At 19.1% G+C, this 18,506-nt stretch overlaps 3 protein-coding genes across 6 annotated transcripts; 2 read left to right on the forward strand and 1 right to left on the reverse strand.

The window, feature by feature from the left end:
* The first annotated feature begins 259 nt into the window (after positions 1–259).
* Positions 260–6,441, forward strand: LOC108002201 (DNA repair protein RAD50). 3 transcript variants are annotated; one of them, XM_017063772.3, is made up of 17 exons: positions 260–801; positions 876–1,022; positions 1,111–1,552; positions 1,726–1,880; positions 1,974–2,172; positions 2,276–2,499; positions 2,568–2,933; positions 3,008–3,128; positions 3,209–3,587; positions 3,681–3,886; positions 4,005–4,342; positions 4,456–4,875; positions 5,070–5,195; positions 5,263–5,538; positions 5,626–5,759; positions 5,841–5,972; positions 6,062–6,441. In XM_017063772.3, exons 1-17 carry the CDS (start codon positions 571–573, stop codon positions 6,294–6,296), a joined length of 4,131 nt encoding a protein of 1,376 aa, XP_016919261.1. In that variant the 5' UTR covers positions 260–570; the 3' UTR covers positions 6,297–6,441. The 3 variants fall into 3 exon arrangements, with proteins under 3 accessions (XP_016919261.1, XP_061935133.1, XP_061935134.1); XM_062079149.1 differs by having other exon boundaries at positions 4,005–4,285; XM_062079150.1 differs by lacking the exon at positions 5,841–5,972.
* A 131-nt stretch (positions 6,442–6,572) lies between these two features.
* LOC108002524 (ras-related protein Rab-7a) lies at positions 6,573–10,894 on the forward strand. Its single transcript, XM_017064280.3, has 5 exons — positions 6,573–6,731; positions 7,603–7,788; positions 7,882–8,100; positions 8,215–8,352; positions 8,438–10,894. The coding sequence occupies exons 2-5, from the start codon at positions 7,609–7,611 to the stop codon at positions 8,522–8,524; spliced, it is 624 nt and encodes a 207-aa protein (XP_016919769.1). The 5' UTR covers positions 6,573–6,731; positions 7,603–7,608; the 3' UTR covers positions 8,525–10,894.
* A 2,503-nt stretch (positions 10,895–13,397) lies between these two features.
* On the reverse strand, positions 13,398–18,033 carry LOC108002397 (uncharacterized). 2 transcript variants are annotated; one of them, XM_062079151.1, is made up of 4 exons: positions 15,408–18,033; positions 14,650–14,823; positions 13,999–14,172; positions 13,398–13,841 (listed from the first exon to the last, which is right to left on the reverse strand). In XM_062079151.1, exons 1-4 carry the CDS (start codon positions 15,456–15,458, stop codon positions 13,563–13,565), a joined length of 678 nt encoding a protein of 225 aa, XP_061935135.1. In that variant the 5' UTR covers positions 15,459–18,033; the 3' UTR covers positions 13,398–13,562. The 2 variants fall into 2 exon arrangements, with proteins under 2 accessions (XP_061935135.1, XP_016919588.1); XM_017064099.3 differs by having other exon boundaries at positions 14,650–14,844.
* Between the last annotated feature and the right edge of the window lie 473 nt (positions 18,034–18,506).

Genomic DNA, 18,506 nt, shown 5'->3' on the forward strand with positions numbered 1-18,506 from the left:
ATTTATTATTTTTTTATATTTAAAATTTTTTGTAATAAGAATATTTTATTATTAATTAAATATATATTTATTAGGAAATTTTATTAATATGATATTTTTTTATATTTTTAGATTTTTATAGAAATCTTTAAATAATAATTCATATTAAAAAACATTAATTTTATATAATTTTTATGCCAATAAATTCTTAAATTTAAAATTAATATTTTTATTTATAAAAATTATTAGAAGGTATACAAAAAATTAACAATTTTTGATGCTTAAAGTAAAATTTAAAGTTTAATAATAAATTTTTGGATTTATGATTTACATAAAAAATCTATAAATTTTTTATATATTTTTCACATAAAGATTTATAAAATTTTGCGGAATTTTAAATTCTCCTGTATAAATTTTAAAAAAAATTCAAATCTAAGTTGGCGAAACTGACATAATACTATCCTAATACTATTTCAACATTTAAAGTTATAATTACGACAGTTATAATATTTTAAGTTGTCGATGATTATAATACTTAATGATATTAATATTTTATAAAATATACATATTTTTGATTTAATTTCTTGAAAGATGTCACGAATAAGAAGACTTTCTATTCGTGGTATTCGTAATTTTGGTGATGAGAAAGAAGAAGCTTTGATTAGATTTTCTCGTCCTTTAACACTTATTCTTGGTCCAAATGGCACTGGAAAAACAACAATTATTGAAGCTCTCAAATTCGCTACTTGTGGTGAATTTCCACCTGGCTCAGATCGCGGAAAATCTTTTATACATGATCCAACTTTATCAACAACTTCATCAGTATGATAAATCTTTTATTATTACATATATTTTTCTTTTTAATTAGCTTAAAAATTAAAATTTTTTTTAAATAGGTTCGAGGTGTTATAAGAGCTGAAATAATTGATGTAATAGGTAATATATATACAATATGTAGAACAATAGAAAGTACAAAAGCTAATGTGACAAGATTTAAAACTCTTGATAGTGCTTTAAGTAGAGTAAATAAAGATACTAAAGAGGTATATTTTAATAAAAGAATAGGAAATAAATATATACTTGTATATAATTTATATATAAATTTTTATATTTATAATTTTATTTATATAGGTCATATCAATAACTAATCGATGTACTAATGTTGATACAGAACTTACATTAGCAATGGGAGTTTCTAAACCTATTTTAGATTATGTAATTTTCTGTCATCAAGAAGATCTTAGCTGGCCTTTTCAAGATGGTAAAAAATTAAAAGAAAGATTTGATGAAATCTTTGATAGTGCTAAATTTAATAAAGCTCTTGAAAACATTATGAAATTAATTAAAGATTTGAAACAAAGAGTTAATATATTGAAAGAACAAAAACAAAATTATCAACTTATTGTTAATGAAGTAATAGATAAAGAAACAAAACTTGAAGATAATAAAAAACGGTTGGAAAATTCTAAAATTAAAATTGAAGAATTTAATAAGGAATTAGAACCTGTGATTCAGAAAATTAAAAAATTAGAAAAAATAGATGTTGAATATAAAGATCTACAAAGTGAACAAAGTAATATTTTACTTATATTACTTATTATTATTTATTATTTATTATTAATTAATAAATGATTATTAATTAATAAAGTAAATTAATAAGTTAAATTTTAAATTAATAATTAATATATTTATATATTATACATTATACATTAATACATTTATATATCATATATGATTTTTATTTAGAGAGGAAAAAAGCAGAATATGATATGTTTAAACAACAATTGGATAATTTAAAAAAAGATTTGCAGAATATATTTGAAGATACTACAGAAAAATTATTAAAAGAAATAGAATCATATGATGAAGAATTAATTGGAAAAATTAATGAAATTGATGAGGTATATATATTATAATATTTATTATTAAATATAATTAAACTAAAAAAATATTGAATATTATATTTTCCTTATATTATATTATATTTCTCTTAGTTTAAAAAGAAATTAAGAGATATTACTGAAAAAGAGTCTACAATATCAAATAAATTAGCCAATGAAAGAGTAACTAATGGTTCTTTGAGACAACAAATTAAAGATCATGAGAAAAAAATTATTCTTCGCAATCAAATATTAAATGAATCATTATCTTCCTGGAATCTTAATATTGTTGATTCAAATGTATCAGAATTAGGTATGAATTTAAAAAAAAATAAAAACATAACTTATATTTATTACATTTACTTATATTTAAATTCATATAAATATAAATTTCATATAATATTTAAAACTTTTAGAAGTAATAGCTTTTACTAAAAGATTACAAGAAAAAATGAGGGAACTAGAGCATAAATTAGAAGAAAATAAAATAAAAAGAGAAGAAGAAGAAAAAGAATTACAAAAAACAGTTGATACTTTGCGTGATAAATATTTAAAATTAGACACAGAAAAAAATCTTAAAGAAAATGAAATAATTGAAACAAGGAAAGAAATTGATAAAATAAAATTAGATATTATGCAGGTTGTATATTTTTTTGTTAAAAATATTTTATTTATATTTTAAATTTATTTGAAATGTTTTATTTTTAGCTTAGTGCAGAATCAAATAAGTTGAATTTTATTGAATCAAAATTACAAAAAGTACAAATAAGAATTCAACAATTAAATGATGCAATAGATGTTGATACTATGAAGAAAGAAATTGATGATAAGATTAAAATTCGAAATGAAATGGACACACTTTTAAATACAATTGATGAAGAAATAACTTTATTATTGAAACAAAGTTCACTACAAACTGAATTAGAATTAAATAAATCTGCATTGGTTATTAAAGAAAAAGAAATAGAAAAATTGAAAAAGAAACATGAAGAAAAAATAATTTCTTTACTTGATATCAAAGATCTATCTCAAATCAAATTAAAAAATAATTTTGATATGGTTCAAAAAGAATTGGTATTTAAAAACAGATATAATATAATAAAAATGCATATTTATTTTATTAATTTTTTAAATTTTATTAATTTTAGATAAATGAAATAGAATCTATAAATCAAAAAATTCGAACAGAAGAACATCAAATAGCTACATTAGAAACAACAATATCACATATTGAACATGAACTTCAAAACAAGAAGAAAGAAATAAATTGTGAGTTTAATAACTAAAAATTTATTATTTATGTTAAAATATTATTAAACTTATTACTAATAATAAATTATATTTTTTAGTAAATAAAGAAAAAATTTCATTAATTTGTTCTTATAAAAATTTTGATGAAGTATTATTATTACAATCAAAGAAAGTAAAAGATCTTCAAGATAAAAGAGGAATGTTTGCTCATCAAAGTGCAGCTTACAAAGAATATATGAAACAATTAAGAAACACAAATCCTTGTTGTCCTTTATGTCACAGAGGTTTTGATAAAATTGAAACTATTACAACCTTGTTAAAAGAAATGGAAACTGAAATAGAAAATCATCCAAATCGTTTGAAAGAATGTGAAAAAGAATTGAAAGAACAACAAGAAAAATATGATAAAATGCTACAATTAAAACCTATCGTTGAAAGAATAATACAATTAGAAGAAATAGAATTAGAAAAATTAACGTAAATTTATTATATATTTTTTTTACTATAAATATCTATATATACATATAGATGTGTGTGTATGTGTGTATTATATATTATAAAATTTTTTAGGAGTAATTTAGAAAAGTTCAAAAATAAATTGAATGAATCTCGAACAACTGCAATAGAATTAAAAACAAAAAAATCTAATCCTGAAAAAAAATTAGTAATGTGTAAAGATATTATAGGTGATGTTATGTTATGGGATACTTACATTGATGATATTTTTAAATTAAAACAAATAATTGATAATTTTCATATTCGTATGACTGCTGCAGGTATTTTATATTGAATTAATTTTATTGATCTTTTAGCATTATTTATTATTTATTCATTATTTATTTATTACCTATTTATTCATTTTTTAGAATATAAATATTTTATTTATATATGTAGGTATTAAAACAAAACGTAGTCTTCAAGAAGCTCAAACTGAAAGAGAAGAATTGAAAATATCTTTAAAAAAGATTCGTGAGAATATTGAAAGATTACAATTTGAAATAAATATGCATAATGAAAAATTACATAATAGTCAACAGGAACAGAATACATTACACAAAGAGCAGTTAAAAATACAATTAGATATGCAAAAATTGAAAGAATTGAAGGATAATCAAGAAATTTTATATTTGAAAGAAATTTCTCTTGGAAAATCAATTGATACATTAAGAGAAAAAGTAACTTTATCAGAAACTGAATTAAATTCTGGATTTAATAAATTGGAAAAAAAAAAAGTATTTTTTATGTAACATAAATTTTTATATTTTGAAATTATTTTTTTATGAAAATATTAAATTTTTATTAAATTTATAACATAAAAAATACATTATAACTTTTTTTATTTTAGAAAGATAATTGGGAAAAACAAGAAACTGATAGAAAATTAATAACAGAAGGAAGTAGACGTTTATCTGATTTACAGAAAATGCAGGATGATGTTGATAGCTCTATATATCGTAAAATTCCCGAATCTTTGGAATGTTCTGAATCAAAAATAAAAAGTTATGAAAAATTACTTAATGAATTATTTTGTAAAAAAAATGATATGGAAACAACAATTAATAAATTAAAAGAAGAAATGACTCGTCAAGAAGTACGAAAAAGAGAATTGTCAGATAATCTTAAACTTCGCGAAATTCAGGAAATTATTAACAATTTACAAGAACAATATTCAAATATAAAAGAAAAATTAAATACTATAAATTATTCTGAAATATTTGATGAATGGCAAAATTTACAAAATCGAGAGCAAACTATACTTCGACAGGTATAATATTTTATTACATTACAGAAATAATAAAGGAAATTTTATATAATCACTCATATTCATATAATTAATATTTATATTTATATTTATTGCATTTTAATTATTTATAAATTTTTTAAAAAATTAATTATTTTGAATTAATTATAATATATTAATATATAAATTTAATTAATAAATATCCTAAATATTTTTAGAAAAATATCATCAAAGGTAATCAAGAAGAATTAGAAAGAACAGTACAACAATATGTTCAAGAATTGAAAAAAGATATATATAAACAAGCTCGTAAAAATTACAAAAGCAAATGTATCGAGTTAACGGTAGTATAACAATTTTTTTATTTTACTATTATTAACGAAAATTTTTAATAATTTTCTTTTGAATTAGGTTGTAGAAGAATCTATATTAAATTTAAAGGAATATAGCAAAGTATTGGATACAGCTATGATACAATATCATGAAGAACGTATGGCTACAGTTAATAGAATCATAAAACAATTATGGAAGCTTGTATATACTGGAACAGATACAACTTCTATAGAAATTCGTACAGATGCAACTGAAGGAATAGGTGGTACAAAAAGAACATATAATTATAAATTAATTCAAATGAAACATGGTCATGAAATAGATATGAAAGGTCGTTGTAGTGCTGGTCAAAAAGTAATTTTAATTTATAGTTTATTGTCATTAATATTACTATCAAACCAATGAACTTTATTATTTATATATATTATCATTTAAATATAGGTTTTGGCATCAATAATTATAAGACTAGCTTTAGCAGAAACATTTTGTAAAGATTGCGGAATTCTCGCACTGGATGAACCAACGACAAATTTGGATCAAGAAAATGCTGATAGTCTAGCAAATACATTGGCTACGTATGTTCAGCAATTTTTTATTTAAATTAAATTTTTGTCATTTAATCTGAAATTTTAATGAAAATTATTTTTATATTAAAGAGTTGTTAAATTACGATCACAACATCAGAAAAATTTTCAATTGATTGTAATTAGTCATGATGAAAAATTTTTATTCAAATTAGCTGAATTAAGCAGTAATAAAGGCTTTTATCAACTTTATCGTAAACAAACGTATGTCTATAATAAATACATATATGTGTACATGTGCAATAGATAGACTTTCTTATTTAATTTAAAAAAATTTATTTTTATATTTTTAGTGGTTATTCAACAATTAAATATTGTTTAGTAGAGAATCAATATCATATTGCATCAGATGATATAAAAGAAGAATCTGATGAAGAAGTCGAAGAACATTCTTTACGAGATAAATTACAATACGAAATAAGTTTAGGAGGGAAAATACATAATGAACAAACTTATAAAAAAAGGAACATTGAAGATGATGATTTTACTGAAAACAGAATGTCAAAAAGAAGATATGTCTTTCAATAAATTTTCTAATAATAAGAATTTAATAATTATTATATTTTAATAATTATATTTATTATATATTTGTAATTAAAAATAAAATTAAAGTTTATATTTTATAAATATAATATTATAATTTTAATAAAACATTCGATCTATTAATATTAAATTTGCATTCTTTATTGTATTCTTTTTGATAATTTAATTAATAAATATATAATTTAATTTAATTTAATTAAAGATAAGATAATATTTTTAAAAATTGGCGGTTTTTTAATTAAATATATCGAGTATTGAATCGATTTTGACAGTCGAAATGTGATCATACTCGGTCGATAAAAGAAGCAAAGAACAGGTGACGACATCGTTGTCATACTCGTGATTTCATAACACGCCATTTTCTTTGTGTGAAGTACTGGTCAAGAGGAATTTCATCTACTATTTTCTATCTATTTCAAGGTAACGCAATTTATAACTAATATTTTATTATTTTATTGATTATTGTTCACATCTTTAAATGAACGTCATGTAAATCTTGTAAAGCTCTTGTTTAATCCTAATTCTAAATCTCATTCGATCGTGAGATCGCATGTTGACAGGTTTTTAAGCATCGTAGTTATATGAATTTTGTATCTATTAGATCGCATATATTATTATTTTATCATATCTTTTCTTATATTGATGCGATGTATTGTATTTTTATTATAATATCATTTAAATATTGTGAACATTAACCGCCAAAACATGTATTTGGAACATCTTCATGTAATAATTTTTTTCGAGTAATATACATACGTCATTACAAGGGGAGTACTTTTCCCATTCACGTTTAATGATTCATTAAAAATCGGATTGCTGTTTTGTGTTTATATTATTTTATAATAAAATTTCATATTCTTAATGTTGCATAATAATACGATATTTATTTAAAATCAAGAAATAACTTTCCAATAGTATAACCAAATATTAATTCTGATTTTAAAAGGTATTATGAGATTTTTTTCAATATAAATTTCAACCAATCAGAATGGATATTTATTCATTTAAAAAGAATTAAGAATATTTTAACTAAATGATAATGATTAACTCTACATATCTATTTCATTATTTATATTTCATTCTTATCTGAGTTGTATACATATTCTATATAATATGTATATATATTTTTTAATATATTATTTTTATAGAAATGATTTTAAATAAAATTTTTTAATATTATGACTAAGTTTTCCAATTGATTATATTTTTAAATAGAATTTTAATGTCAGTTCATATTTTTTAATTTATATTATATATAAAATTTATAGCAAACATATTTTTTTGTTTTTAGTTTACAATGGCTTCTCATAAGAAAATATTGCTTAAAGTCATTATTCTTGGGGATTCTGGAGTTGGTAAAACTTCTCTTATGAATCAGTATGTAAGCAAAAAATTTAGCAATCAATATAAAGCTACTATAGGTGCAGATTTTCTTACCAAAGAAGTAATGGTAGATGATAGGATAGTTACTATGCAGGTAAATATGTATTAAATAATATTTATGTAATGTTATATAATATTTATATATGTTATATATATTTTTTATTCTTTATCTTCTATTTTTAAATAGATTTGGGATACAGCTGGTCAAGAAAGGTTTCAATCTTTAGGTGTTGCTTTCTACAGAGGTGCTGATTGTTGTGTACTTGTATTTGATGTTTCTGCACCAAGTAGCTTTAAATCTTTAGATTCTTGGAGAGATGAATTTTTAATTCAGGCTTCTCCTCGAGATCCAGATAATTTTCCATTTGTAGTACTTGGAAATAAAGTTGATTTGGAAACCAAAGTGGTAAGAATATTTTGAATATAATTTTGTTATATATTTTTTTAATTTTTTTTTTTTCTACTTGCTTTAATTGATTTAAGTTTTAACTAGTTTATTGTTTTAATAAATACTTTTCAGATTCATGGTAAGAAAGCACAACAATGGTGTCAATCTAAAAATAATATTCCATATTTTGAAACTAGTGCTAAAGAAGCCATTAATGTTGAACAAGCTTTCCAAACGATAGCAAAGAATGCTTTAGCTCAAGAAAGCGAAGTAAATAATTTTTTTTTATATTATTTATTTTATATATTTAAATAACATTAATAATATTATGTAATAAATAATACTATTATTTTAGGTGGAATTATATAATGAATTCCCAGACCAAATTAAGTTGACAAATGATCAACGAAACAATGGCAAAGGTGATTCTTGTGCCTGCTAGGTCTTTGAGCAATGGAAATTTTGGATAAGCACATAGATGCACAGGTCAGATCGTACATTCGCGTACCTGCGCATTTTAAAAAATACTATATCGAGCTTGATGTATTTGGAAGTCCTAAGTATGCACCTTGGTTTTCTTTATTCAATTTTTCATTAAGATATTTTTAAAGCATATTTATAATATTGGAACTTTTTTTATTGAAATTATGTGAAATATCGTGGAAAAATATATATGTATATATAAGGAAGTTTATAAGCATTGCATTTTAAACAATAAAATTAGAAAAATTTTGTACCAAGGAGCATCCATTGACTTCATTACATGAAAGACTATATTGTATTTTATATCGTGTGTTTGTGTTGATATTTCACTCATCCAGCAATATATTCAACACATTATTTCTAAAAATTATAATGCTCTCTTATTGGGTATAGCGAACAGTATGAGCTGCCCTTTTAAATTGCATCTTTACAGCTCATTGTTGATGTTCTTCATTGTGGAATGATACTACGATGTTTATGAATCATATAGGCATAATTTATATTGGGAGGAAAATTTATGGGTTGGGAACACACTTAGCATAACAATTAGATCATCATAAATTTGCTAATTCATTGAATACAATCACATTTATTGAAAAGTTCTAAAAATATTTGTGAATATATTCATTTGATTATTTCTAAAGTCTAATTTTTATTATCAAATAAAATGAAAATTTTATTATTATTCAACATAATATATTTCAAATACATATATAAATAATTTTATAAAATAATGGATTTTTATTGAAATATTGTAATTATTTAATTATCTTTGAATTTCTTTAATATCTAAACTTTGCTAATTGTTATGTTGATCAAGATATTCTTATCTTCTAAAAATAACTCATATTTTTTGCGTAAATTTAAATAATGTTGAGTTTGTTTAATAAAATTAATATGTATTTCCTGATATTTCACAATCGTCTCAATCTCAAAAGGCTAGTGCGTTTTCAAGGAAAAAAATTCCCTTCTTAAAAAATCTCAATAACTACATAATTTATCATTTGATATTCTCAATCCACCTATAATATTTACATACTAATATTTTCATGTATATTTAAATTCCTCCCTGAAGTGAAAGTTTCGATACCGCGATGCAATAATTTTTTATTGTATACTTCAAAAATAATTTAGATATATTCATAAACTTTATTAAATATTATTTAAAAAGACAAAAATTTTGTTTAAAAATTAAACATATCATGCAATATACAAAAAATATTTGATGATTTATCTCTAAAAGTTATAAATTTTTATTTTTTCTATTTTAATACTATAAAGTATATTTATAAGAGATTAAATCCATTGAAAAGAATTATATAAAAATCAAAAAACAATTTTATTGACATATATAAATAATTCTCTTTTTTAAAAAAATACATTTTTGCAATGAAAAAATATTTTTTGTACAATAATTATATTCTGAAATGATAGATTTATCTAAAAAAAATCGTTATAAAAAAAATATTTATAAAAGTGATATTATTTATTATGCAAAAAAAAATATGCGTCGCGGCTAACGATCACTTCTATATCTTAAAATAATTATTATTTTAGAAATAAGCCACTATCCTGAAAAATGTAGAGCAAAAAAAAAAGATTATGTGAGCTGAATTCATACATACCTATAAGATTTCTTATGAAAAAATTTAATATGTGAAATATTTGCGTACATCTATTATGATAATTTTGGACGATATAAATGTGTGTCATCATACATGTACGCGTATTCACGTAATATATATGTATATAAATGATGATGGTCATGACGATTACAATTATAATTATTAATATAATTTTATCGAAATATGTTAACGAAAATTATTATAAATATTATCATTATTGCTGCTGCTACTACTATAAATTACTACTATTGCTATTCTTAGTTTTAAGTGAAAAACAAGAAAATAAGAAGAAATACATTTATTGCAACAAAATCATCAGCTGGTCGAATTAATTCGCTGATATATCTGTGCCACGGATAATCATCGTGTGACCTGAAACAAAATATAAGACTATCATTATCCTTATTATGACTCAATGTCTATGTTGTTATTATGGAGATGAATGTCTGTTGAAATAGGTAGTAAATTTAGTAATCCCTGTATGAAGTAGCGCATAAGATTAAAATATAATTCAATATAACTAATAATAATACAACTAATTTAATAATTGAAAAATATTGGGGAAAATGGCTTTTTTCAAGTCAAAGGTTAATCTGTAATACAGTGTAGTTTTATTCGAGAATTTCAACATATTGTGTTTCAACCGATGTAAATTAAATATTTACCCTTGTACGATTGTAAAAAAAGTATTCGTTTTTATATAATGCAATTTTATCTTTCCTTTGAACCAACTATTTAATTAAGTGAAGTCTACAAAATATACATATGATGCACTTATGTGTACATATACGAATATACATAATGAATGTTAAACCAAGGATATATCTATGAGTAGATTATAATGCGTATAGAATATTTTATATTAATGTATAATATTACACGGCCTTTGTTAAGTTTTAAACAAATTTTTACAATTAATGTCAAATATATACAACATACATACGCCTTTATAGAGAATAAATTACATTCATTTACAGATAAAATATAATATGAAATAATTATGTTTTTTTATAAAAATTAAAACGTAATTTCATTCTTGTTATAACGAATTGTGTTGTGTGGTTCTATATGAAATTATAAATTTGAAAACTTATAGAATATATGAAAAAAAATTCAATAATGAATTCAATATGAATATATTAATAAGAAAATTATGTAGTTATATTAAAACATCTTTTAATAAGTACAAATTTAAATAATTAAATCTAAATTTGTACAATAAATAAAAATACAATATACAACATTTTATTCGATAAAAAAATATTATAATTAAAAATTAACTTTTGCAACAAAATGCAAAATTTTTAATCAATGTTTTAATCAATGTTATTCTATTAAAATTATTCTATTTGAAATTTTTTAAATATTTCAAGGATAAAATGTTTTTTTTTAATTTAAAAATTCTAAATAGTTTCAATAATTTATTTCATTGATCTTTTTTAATGTTGAACATTATATATGTATATATATATATATATATAGTAACTTCACTGATATGAATCAGCAGTAAATCTATGTATATTTTCTAAGACTAAGAAGAAAATAATTTTAATTTATCATAATTTTTAAAAAATTTAAGTAAAGTAAATTTTACATTTAAACAAACATTAATAATTTTATTCTATAAAATATAATAATAATTTTCTCAAAAATATAAATATTTACATATTATTTACTATTCGATAATATATTTTTTAAATTAGTTTATTAATTTAAATTTATTAATTTTTATTTTTATTTTTCTTAATAATTTTTTATATGAAATATTATTTATAATTATATTGTGAAGGCATCGATTAGAAGAATTCAGAAATAAAGAATAAAAAACAAGATGACTACTATTATATATCAAATTTTTTTTAACTTATTTTTTAAATTATTTTAAACATTTTTTATAATTAGATAAATGAAACCAATAAAATATTTTATACAATCATTGCTCAACAATATTTTAATATTTTGTTTTCAATATATTATATTAGCAAAATAATAATTTTTCATATGCAAGTTTGAAACTAATAATAATGTAATGCCTAATTTTAAATTGCATCAATCTATTATTTTATTACAAATATAAATAGAGAAATGAACGATTGCATCAAGATCCATGACATATAAAGGTTATTGTATAAAAATATGATGTAAGTACATATAAAAAATTTGTTTTAATTATTGTAACAAAATTATGGTAAATGAATAATTATTATATTAAAGAAATGAGTTATGGAATTATTGAAAATTAAAAATATTTTATAAAAATTCTATTTGTAAAATAATGTAATTTCATTTTTTATAATTAATATTTAAATTTCCTATTTATTTATTTATATTAATATAAAACAATTGTATCTGTTATTGAATTATAAATACATAACAACATTAATTAAATACATTTTAGCATATAAAAAAATATGATATAGTGCTTTATTAAAGAAATTGAATATTAAAATTAATTGATTTAATTGTTTTGATTTGATTTGATTTTTTTTAATTAAAATTAAACATTCATAAACTTACTTTAATAATATTAAAATATTAAATTTTTATAAAATATAATTTTTAATTTTCTAAGTTTATCAAAATTATAAAATTATGCTTTTTATTACATATTTTATTAATTTTATTAATTCATAATAATAAGCAAATACTTATAATTATTATATTATAATATTATATATATTAATGATAATAAAATTAATTTGTATTATTAATACTATGAATGCGACGTTCATTTATAAAATTTTAAGAAAATGAATTTAGAATTCATAATTAAAAAATAAGAGGTTAGAAGAATCAAATATCTTATGAGATTTTTATTGATATATATTCAAATAATTGAATTAGAAAACTTACATACATACATATATATATTAATTTAACTAATTTTAGTTAGTGACTTTAGTTCTCTTAAAAATGGAAATTATTATTGTTATTGTTGTAATAATAATAATTTTTTTTTACATCTATAAAAATATTATTTTCAGATTACAGAATATTAAAAAATATAGAGATATAAAATATTAAAAAAACAAAATATGATGATAAATATAGTTATAGAAATGTTTGAAATTTTTATAGTAATTTATAAATAAAAATTATTTAAAGTTTGCAAGTGTAAATTCTGAATTTTTAAAAGAATATTTTTTTTATAAAATATATTTATATTTTTTTTATATTTAAGATAAGATAAAAATATAATACAGTGTATAAAATTTTGAATGTTTATTATATATAATATATTATAATTCAATACTTAAGCTTTAATTTATATATAAATATATATAAATTATATCTTATACAAGATAAATAATTTTTAATCTAATATTAATAAATGTTTAAGTTAAAATTAAGTAATTTTTTAAACAATAAATTTTAGTCTTTGAGGCAATCTGTTGTGTCATATATAGCTTGAGAAGTTACGCTTTGTAATCTAGATTGAGCATTTGAATTACAAGAAGCTTGCATTGACAATATTTTTAATTGATTATTTTGTATTTGTCTTATTGCTTGTGAAATTTCTTGTTCATATTGACGAATTTTTTGATTGATATATCCAACTTTTATAAATATGCAATTTACCATTTGCATAGTATTTGAATTATAACAATCTAGAACAACACGATCCAATTCATTCAACAAGTTCTTTCCAATCTAAAAATATAAATTAAAAGTAATTTATAACATGAATTATTTAAAAAATTTTTTTTAATATTATATTTGATCGAATGATATTCATTCTATAAGTAAATTTATATAAATTTTTATATAAATAATTTTCAATAAATTTTCAAAAAAGCATGATACATACTATTTCTTGAGCATCAAGCACTTGTAACTCTGCTTCAATACTTTGCATTGCTTGATTTTTACATTGATTGAGACTACTGTATTCTTTTTGATAGGCATTATTCACTTTATTTGTGACGGCATCCAAGCAATCATCAGCATTTTTGTTTGATTTATTTGCTTCTTCTCTTTTTTCCTAATAAAAAATATTATAACTATAATTAATAATCCTAAATTTTTATAAATAATTTAATAATGCTTTACTTTATTTCAATTATTTCAAGTTTTAATTACCTCTTAGTTTCAATTGATATATTAGTTAATATTAATTAATGACTTTTATACAATTAATATATATAATATTTCCTAAAAAAGTTATTTCTAAAAGACAATTATATTATGAAAAACAAAATTTTAAAATAATAATAGTTAAAAATTTATTTAAAAATAATAATTGATGATTTGTGTAACATAAGAAATTATTATGTTATTGTAAGTAGACTGAATATATTTTTCAATAAACATAATTTTTATTAAATAGGAAAAAAAAACTATTGAATCTATTTTAAAATGAATCGTTTTATAAAAAAGATACTTTATTATATATCGTTATTAATATATTACTATTATTTCATTAAAAATTACTTACTTACTTTAACTTATTCTAACTTACTTTAATATAGTTAAGAATAAAGTTTCTATTGTTGAGCATTTGATTTGCAGATTGAGTTTGATATGAGTAAATTTTCTGTTCTGCATCTCTCTTTATCGAAGATTTAGAACGATTTAAATCCGATAGAATAGTTTGAACTGAATTTTTAGCTTTCTTCACAGCTTCACTTGCTTGCTGTAATGAATTACCAGGCCACTAAAATTAAATAATTTAAATAAAAATTTTATATTAATTTTTAAAAAAGAATAAATATTATTAAATTATATTATTAATTTACTAAGCTCGATCAGTAATTTCGTATTACTCAAATATCGCTAAAAAACTTTATAATGTTTATAATATTATATAAACTTTAAATATTTTATTAAAAAAAAATGGCATAATTTTGCTTTGTTTTAAAAAAATTGTATAAAATAATATTAATGATAATTTATTTTTCTTAATATTTTAGATTAATTTTTTATTAGATTTTAATTCATATTAATTTAATAAATTTTGATTTAAAATAAATTTATTTTAATAAATTATTAAAAATAATAAATATTGATTTACTACATAAATATTTTATTATGTTCAAAAATATTTTATAATTTTTTTATTATATTAAGAATTTTTAAAAATTAACGAATCTCATGATATATGTATGGAATCTTTAAAATTTTTAAAATACAAAAAAATAATTCTTATTATTTCGTTTATTCTTATTATTTTTTAAAAAATCTTAAATCGATAGAATTGCTCAACGATTATTTGCTTACTTGTGCAGCACAGAGAGTCACTAGAAAGCAAAAAAAAATGAATAACTTCATATTTGCAGAAAAAATGTATTTTTGTGTTTTCAATGTATTTATATCACGTTTTTTTGAATTGCGAATTGACGGATAGACTTGCCTTTTTATATGTAATGATTCGCTTATAATCTTAACTAAAAGTGAATCATTGAAAAAAAGGGGAAAAAAATAAATGATAACATTTCCAGAAATACTCACAATATATTTTATCAATTTGTCATTGGATAATCGTATAATGATTCTAAATTGATTAATTATTGATAAAATATCTATTTTTTATTCTAATGTATTTTTTTTTATACATATGTAAAAATTTTTCTAATTTATATATAAATATATTTTATATTATTTCTGATGAAATTTATGTTCATGAAAATTTCTGCACAAAGAAAAATTTAATTTTATTAATCATATTGTATATCTTAATGAAAATTTTTATTTTAATATTTTTTATTTTTTTAATGAAATTGAAAGTTATATATCAATGAAACATTTAATATTATGAAAAAACGTGATAAATATTTTTTATAAAAGTCTTAATAACATTATCTTTCTTTAGTTGAGTATTAAGAATTAAGAATTCTTAATGTAACTACAGGATATGTTATGATATAAAATTATATAATATAAAACATAGATTATAATATATAATTTAAATATTTTTATGATAGTATTATGTAATAATATTTTCTTTAAATATAATATCTTTTTTATACATATATGCAAATAAGTATTAAAAATTAAACTGAAATCTATTACATTATTTAATTAAGTTTTTATTTGTTCTGCTTATTTTTTTCAATTCAACCATTTTTTTTCTTCTTGATATTTAAATTATATTTTTAATAATAATAATTATATATATATTTATTAAATCTTTTAAATAATTCATAAACCAAACAAATTTGTTAAATATTAATTTATGAAATTGTTAATATATATACATATATATGTTAAATGTAATGTACGTTCGTTAAATTTCATAAAAAAAATTTATTTTTTAATAGAGAAATAAATTGTAATTTTAGTATGATTTTATGATAGAATTGTCATTTTTTTAGCAGAAAGACTTATTGAGAGAATTAAAGCTTGATAATTAGTAAATTTTGCTTTTAAACATTTTTTTCTACATATATATATTTCAATTATTCTCCAATAAAAATTTTTTAATGATTTATTCATAAAGAAATGAATTAAAATGAAAAATTTAATTCATATCATTTATAATAAAAATTATAAAAAAATAATTAAATAAGAATAAAGAGAATAGAGAGAGAAAAAAAGAAATTAATGATATTAAATACTTTACTTAGATTACATATTTTCATTATCAGTATTTTATTGTAAATAAGATTACTGTTTCCGACATATAATTCAAAGTTATGAAAATATTTTTATTATGATTAGAAATTTAAATTTTTTATTTTAGATATTATAGATTTGTTTCTAGATTGTGATTTAAAATGTTTAAAATGAATATTATTTTTAAATATTACATAATATATATACATATATATTAGCATATGTATATAGTTTAAAGCTTAAAAAATTTTTTCATCTTCTTCATTATAATAATATAAATCTATGATAAAAAATATATATATTTATCAATTATTTGTTTCTTTATTTTCATTTATATAATAGTTTTTGAAATTAAATACTCTTATTAATAACTATTTCATAATTAATTATAAAATATAAAATATTTTATATCTTCTTGAAAAATATACGAATTTTTGAAAAATAATTTTATTTAATTTTCAATTTTTTTGTTAAATAATGATTTATTTTTATTTTATTAAATAATATTTCTAATAATAATTTATAATAACGTATCATTGAAAATAGTAATTATATTATATTATTTTATATAAACATTTTTTTTTTGGTATTTTTATTTTCTTTTTGATATTATTAGAGTTTTATTTCATAATCATATTAATTAATCTCAATCGCAAAAATATTTAATTAAACAGAAGTTATTTATCATTTAATTCATTTATTCAATTGAAAAACATTATTTATTTTTTATCGTAAAATCCACAATTAATCATTTATTTGATTAATAGATAATATTTTTATTTAAAGTGAAATAAATATCACATACATAAAAACTTTATGAGTACTTTATTTATCACAATTTTATAATAAAAATGAATATATTTTTTGAGAATGTTAATATAATTTTAGTAATATTGATTGCATATTTTAAAAATATTTTATAAAATTGTAAATAGATTCAAAAATGAAATAGATTCAATAAACGTATCTTTATACTATCATTTCTTTTGATGGAATGTTTTAAAATTCCTGTTGTTGCCAGTCCAGATTTTTATTTAAGTTTCACCAAATATTTTATATTAAAATATTTACATCATTATTATTAAATATATACTATGTTTCATGAGATTGTTTAGAATATATCTATATATTAAAGATTAAAACTATAATTTTGAAAGAAAAATAACAAAAATATGTCCAATTGACGTATTTTTAATCATGTACCAAGAACTATGAAACAACTATGATCAAAAACAAATAGTATGAAAAGAATAGATCATAGGGAATTAATGCTATCTCTAGAATGCCGCAGATGAAACTATATATATAAGGAGAGCAACTAATAAGAAGATAAAAGAAGAATAAAAATTGATTAACACTATTTCTCAAATTCCAAAAATATTTTTTAAAGACAGATTAAAAAATAAAAATTGAGAATCAATGCCATCTTTTGAATATTTTTAAAAACATATTTTTATACTTAAGAGATTGCATTAACGATTAATTCTTATCATATTTCTATCTTTTTTCTATTTACTTTTCTCATTTATATTTACAAATTTAAATATTCAAAATATCGTGTTGATTTTTGATTAATTTATATCATTATTTAATTTATTGATTGAGAATTTTAACAGAATTTGTTCTATGTAATTTTTATATATTGTACTTTTTATATTTTTATTTTTATATATCATATAATTTCTGCATTCAATAAATCTAAATTTTAAATCATAAAGAATATATCAAATTCTTTAATTTTTTGCACGATCTTTTAAAATATGA

The sequence above is a fragment of the Apis cerana genome, linkage group LG9, assembly GCF_029169275.1.
Source record: "Apis cerana isolate GH-2021 linkage group LG9, AcerK_1.0, whole genome shotgun sequence".
NCBI lineage: Eukaryota > Metazoa > Arthropoda > Insecta > Hymenoptera > Apidae > Apis > Apis cerana.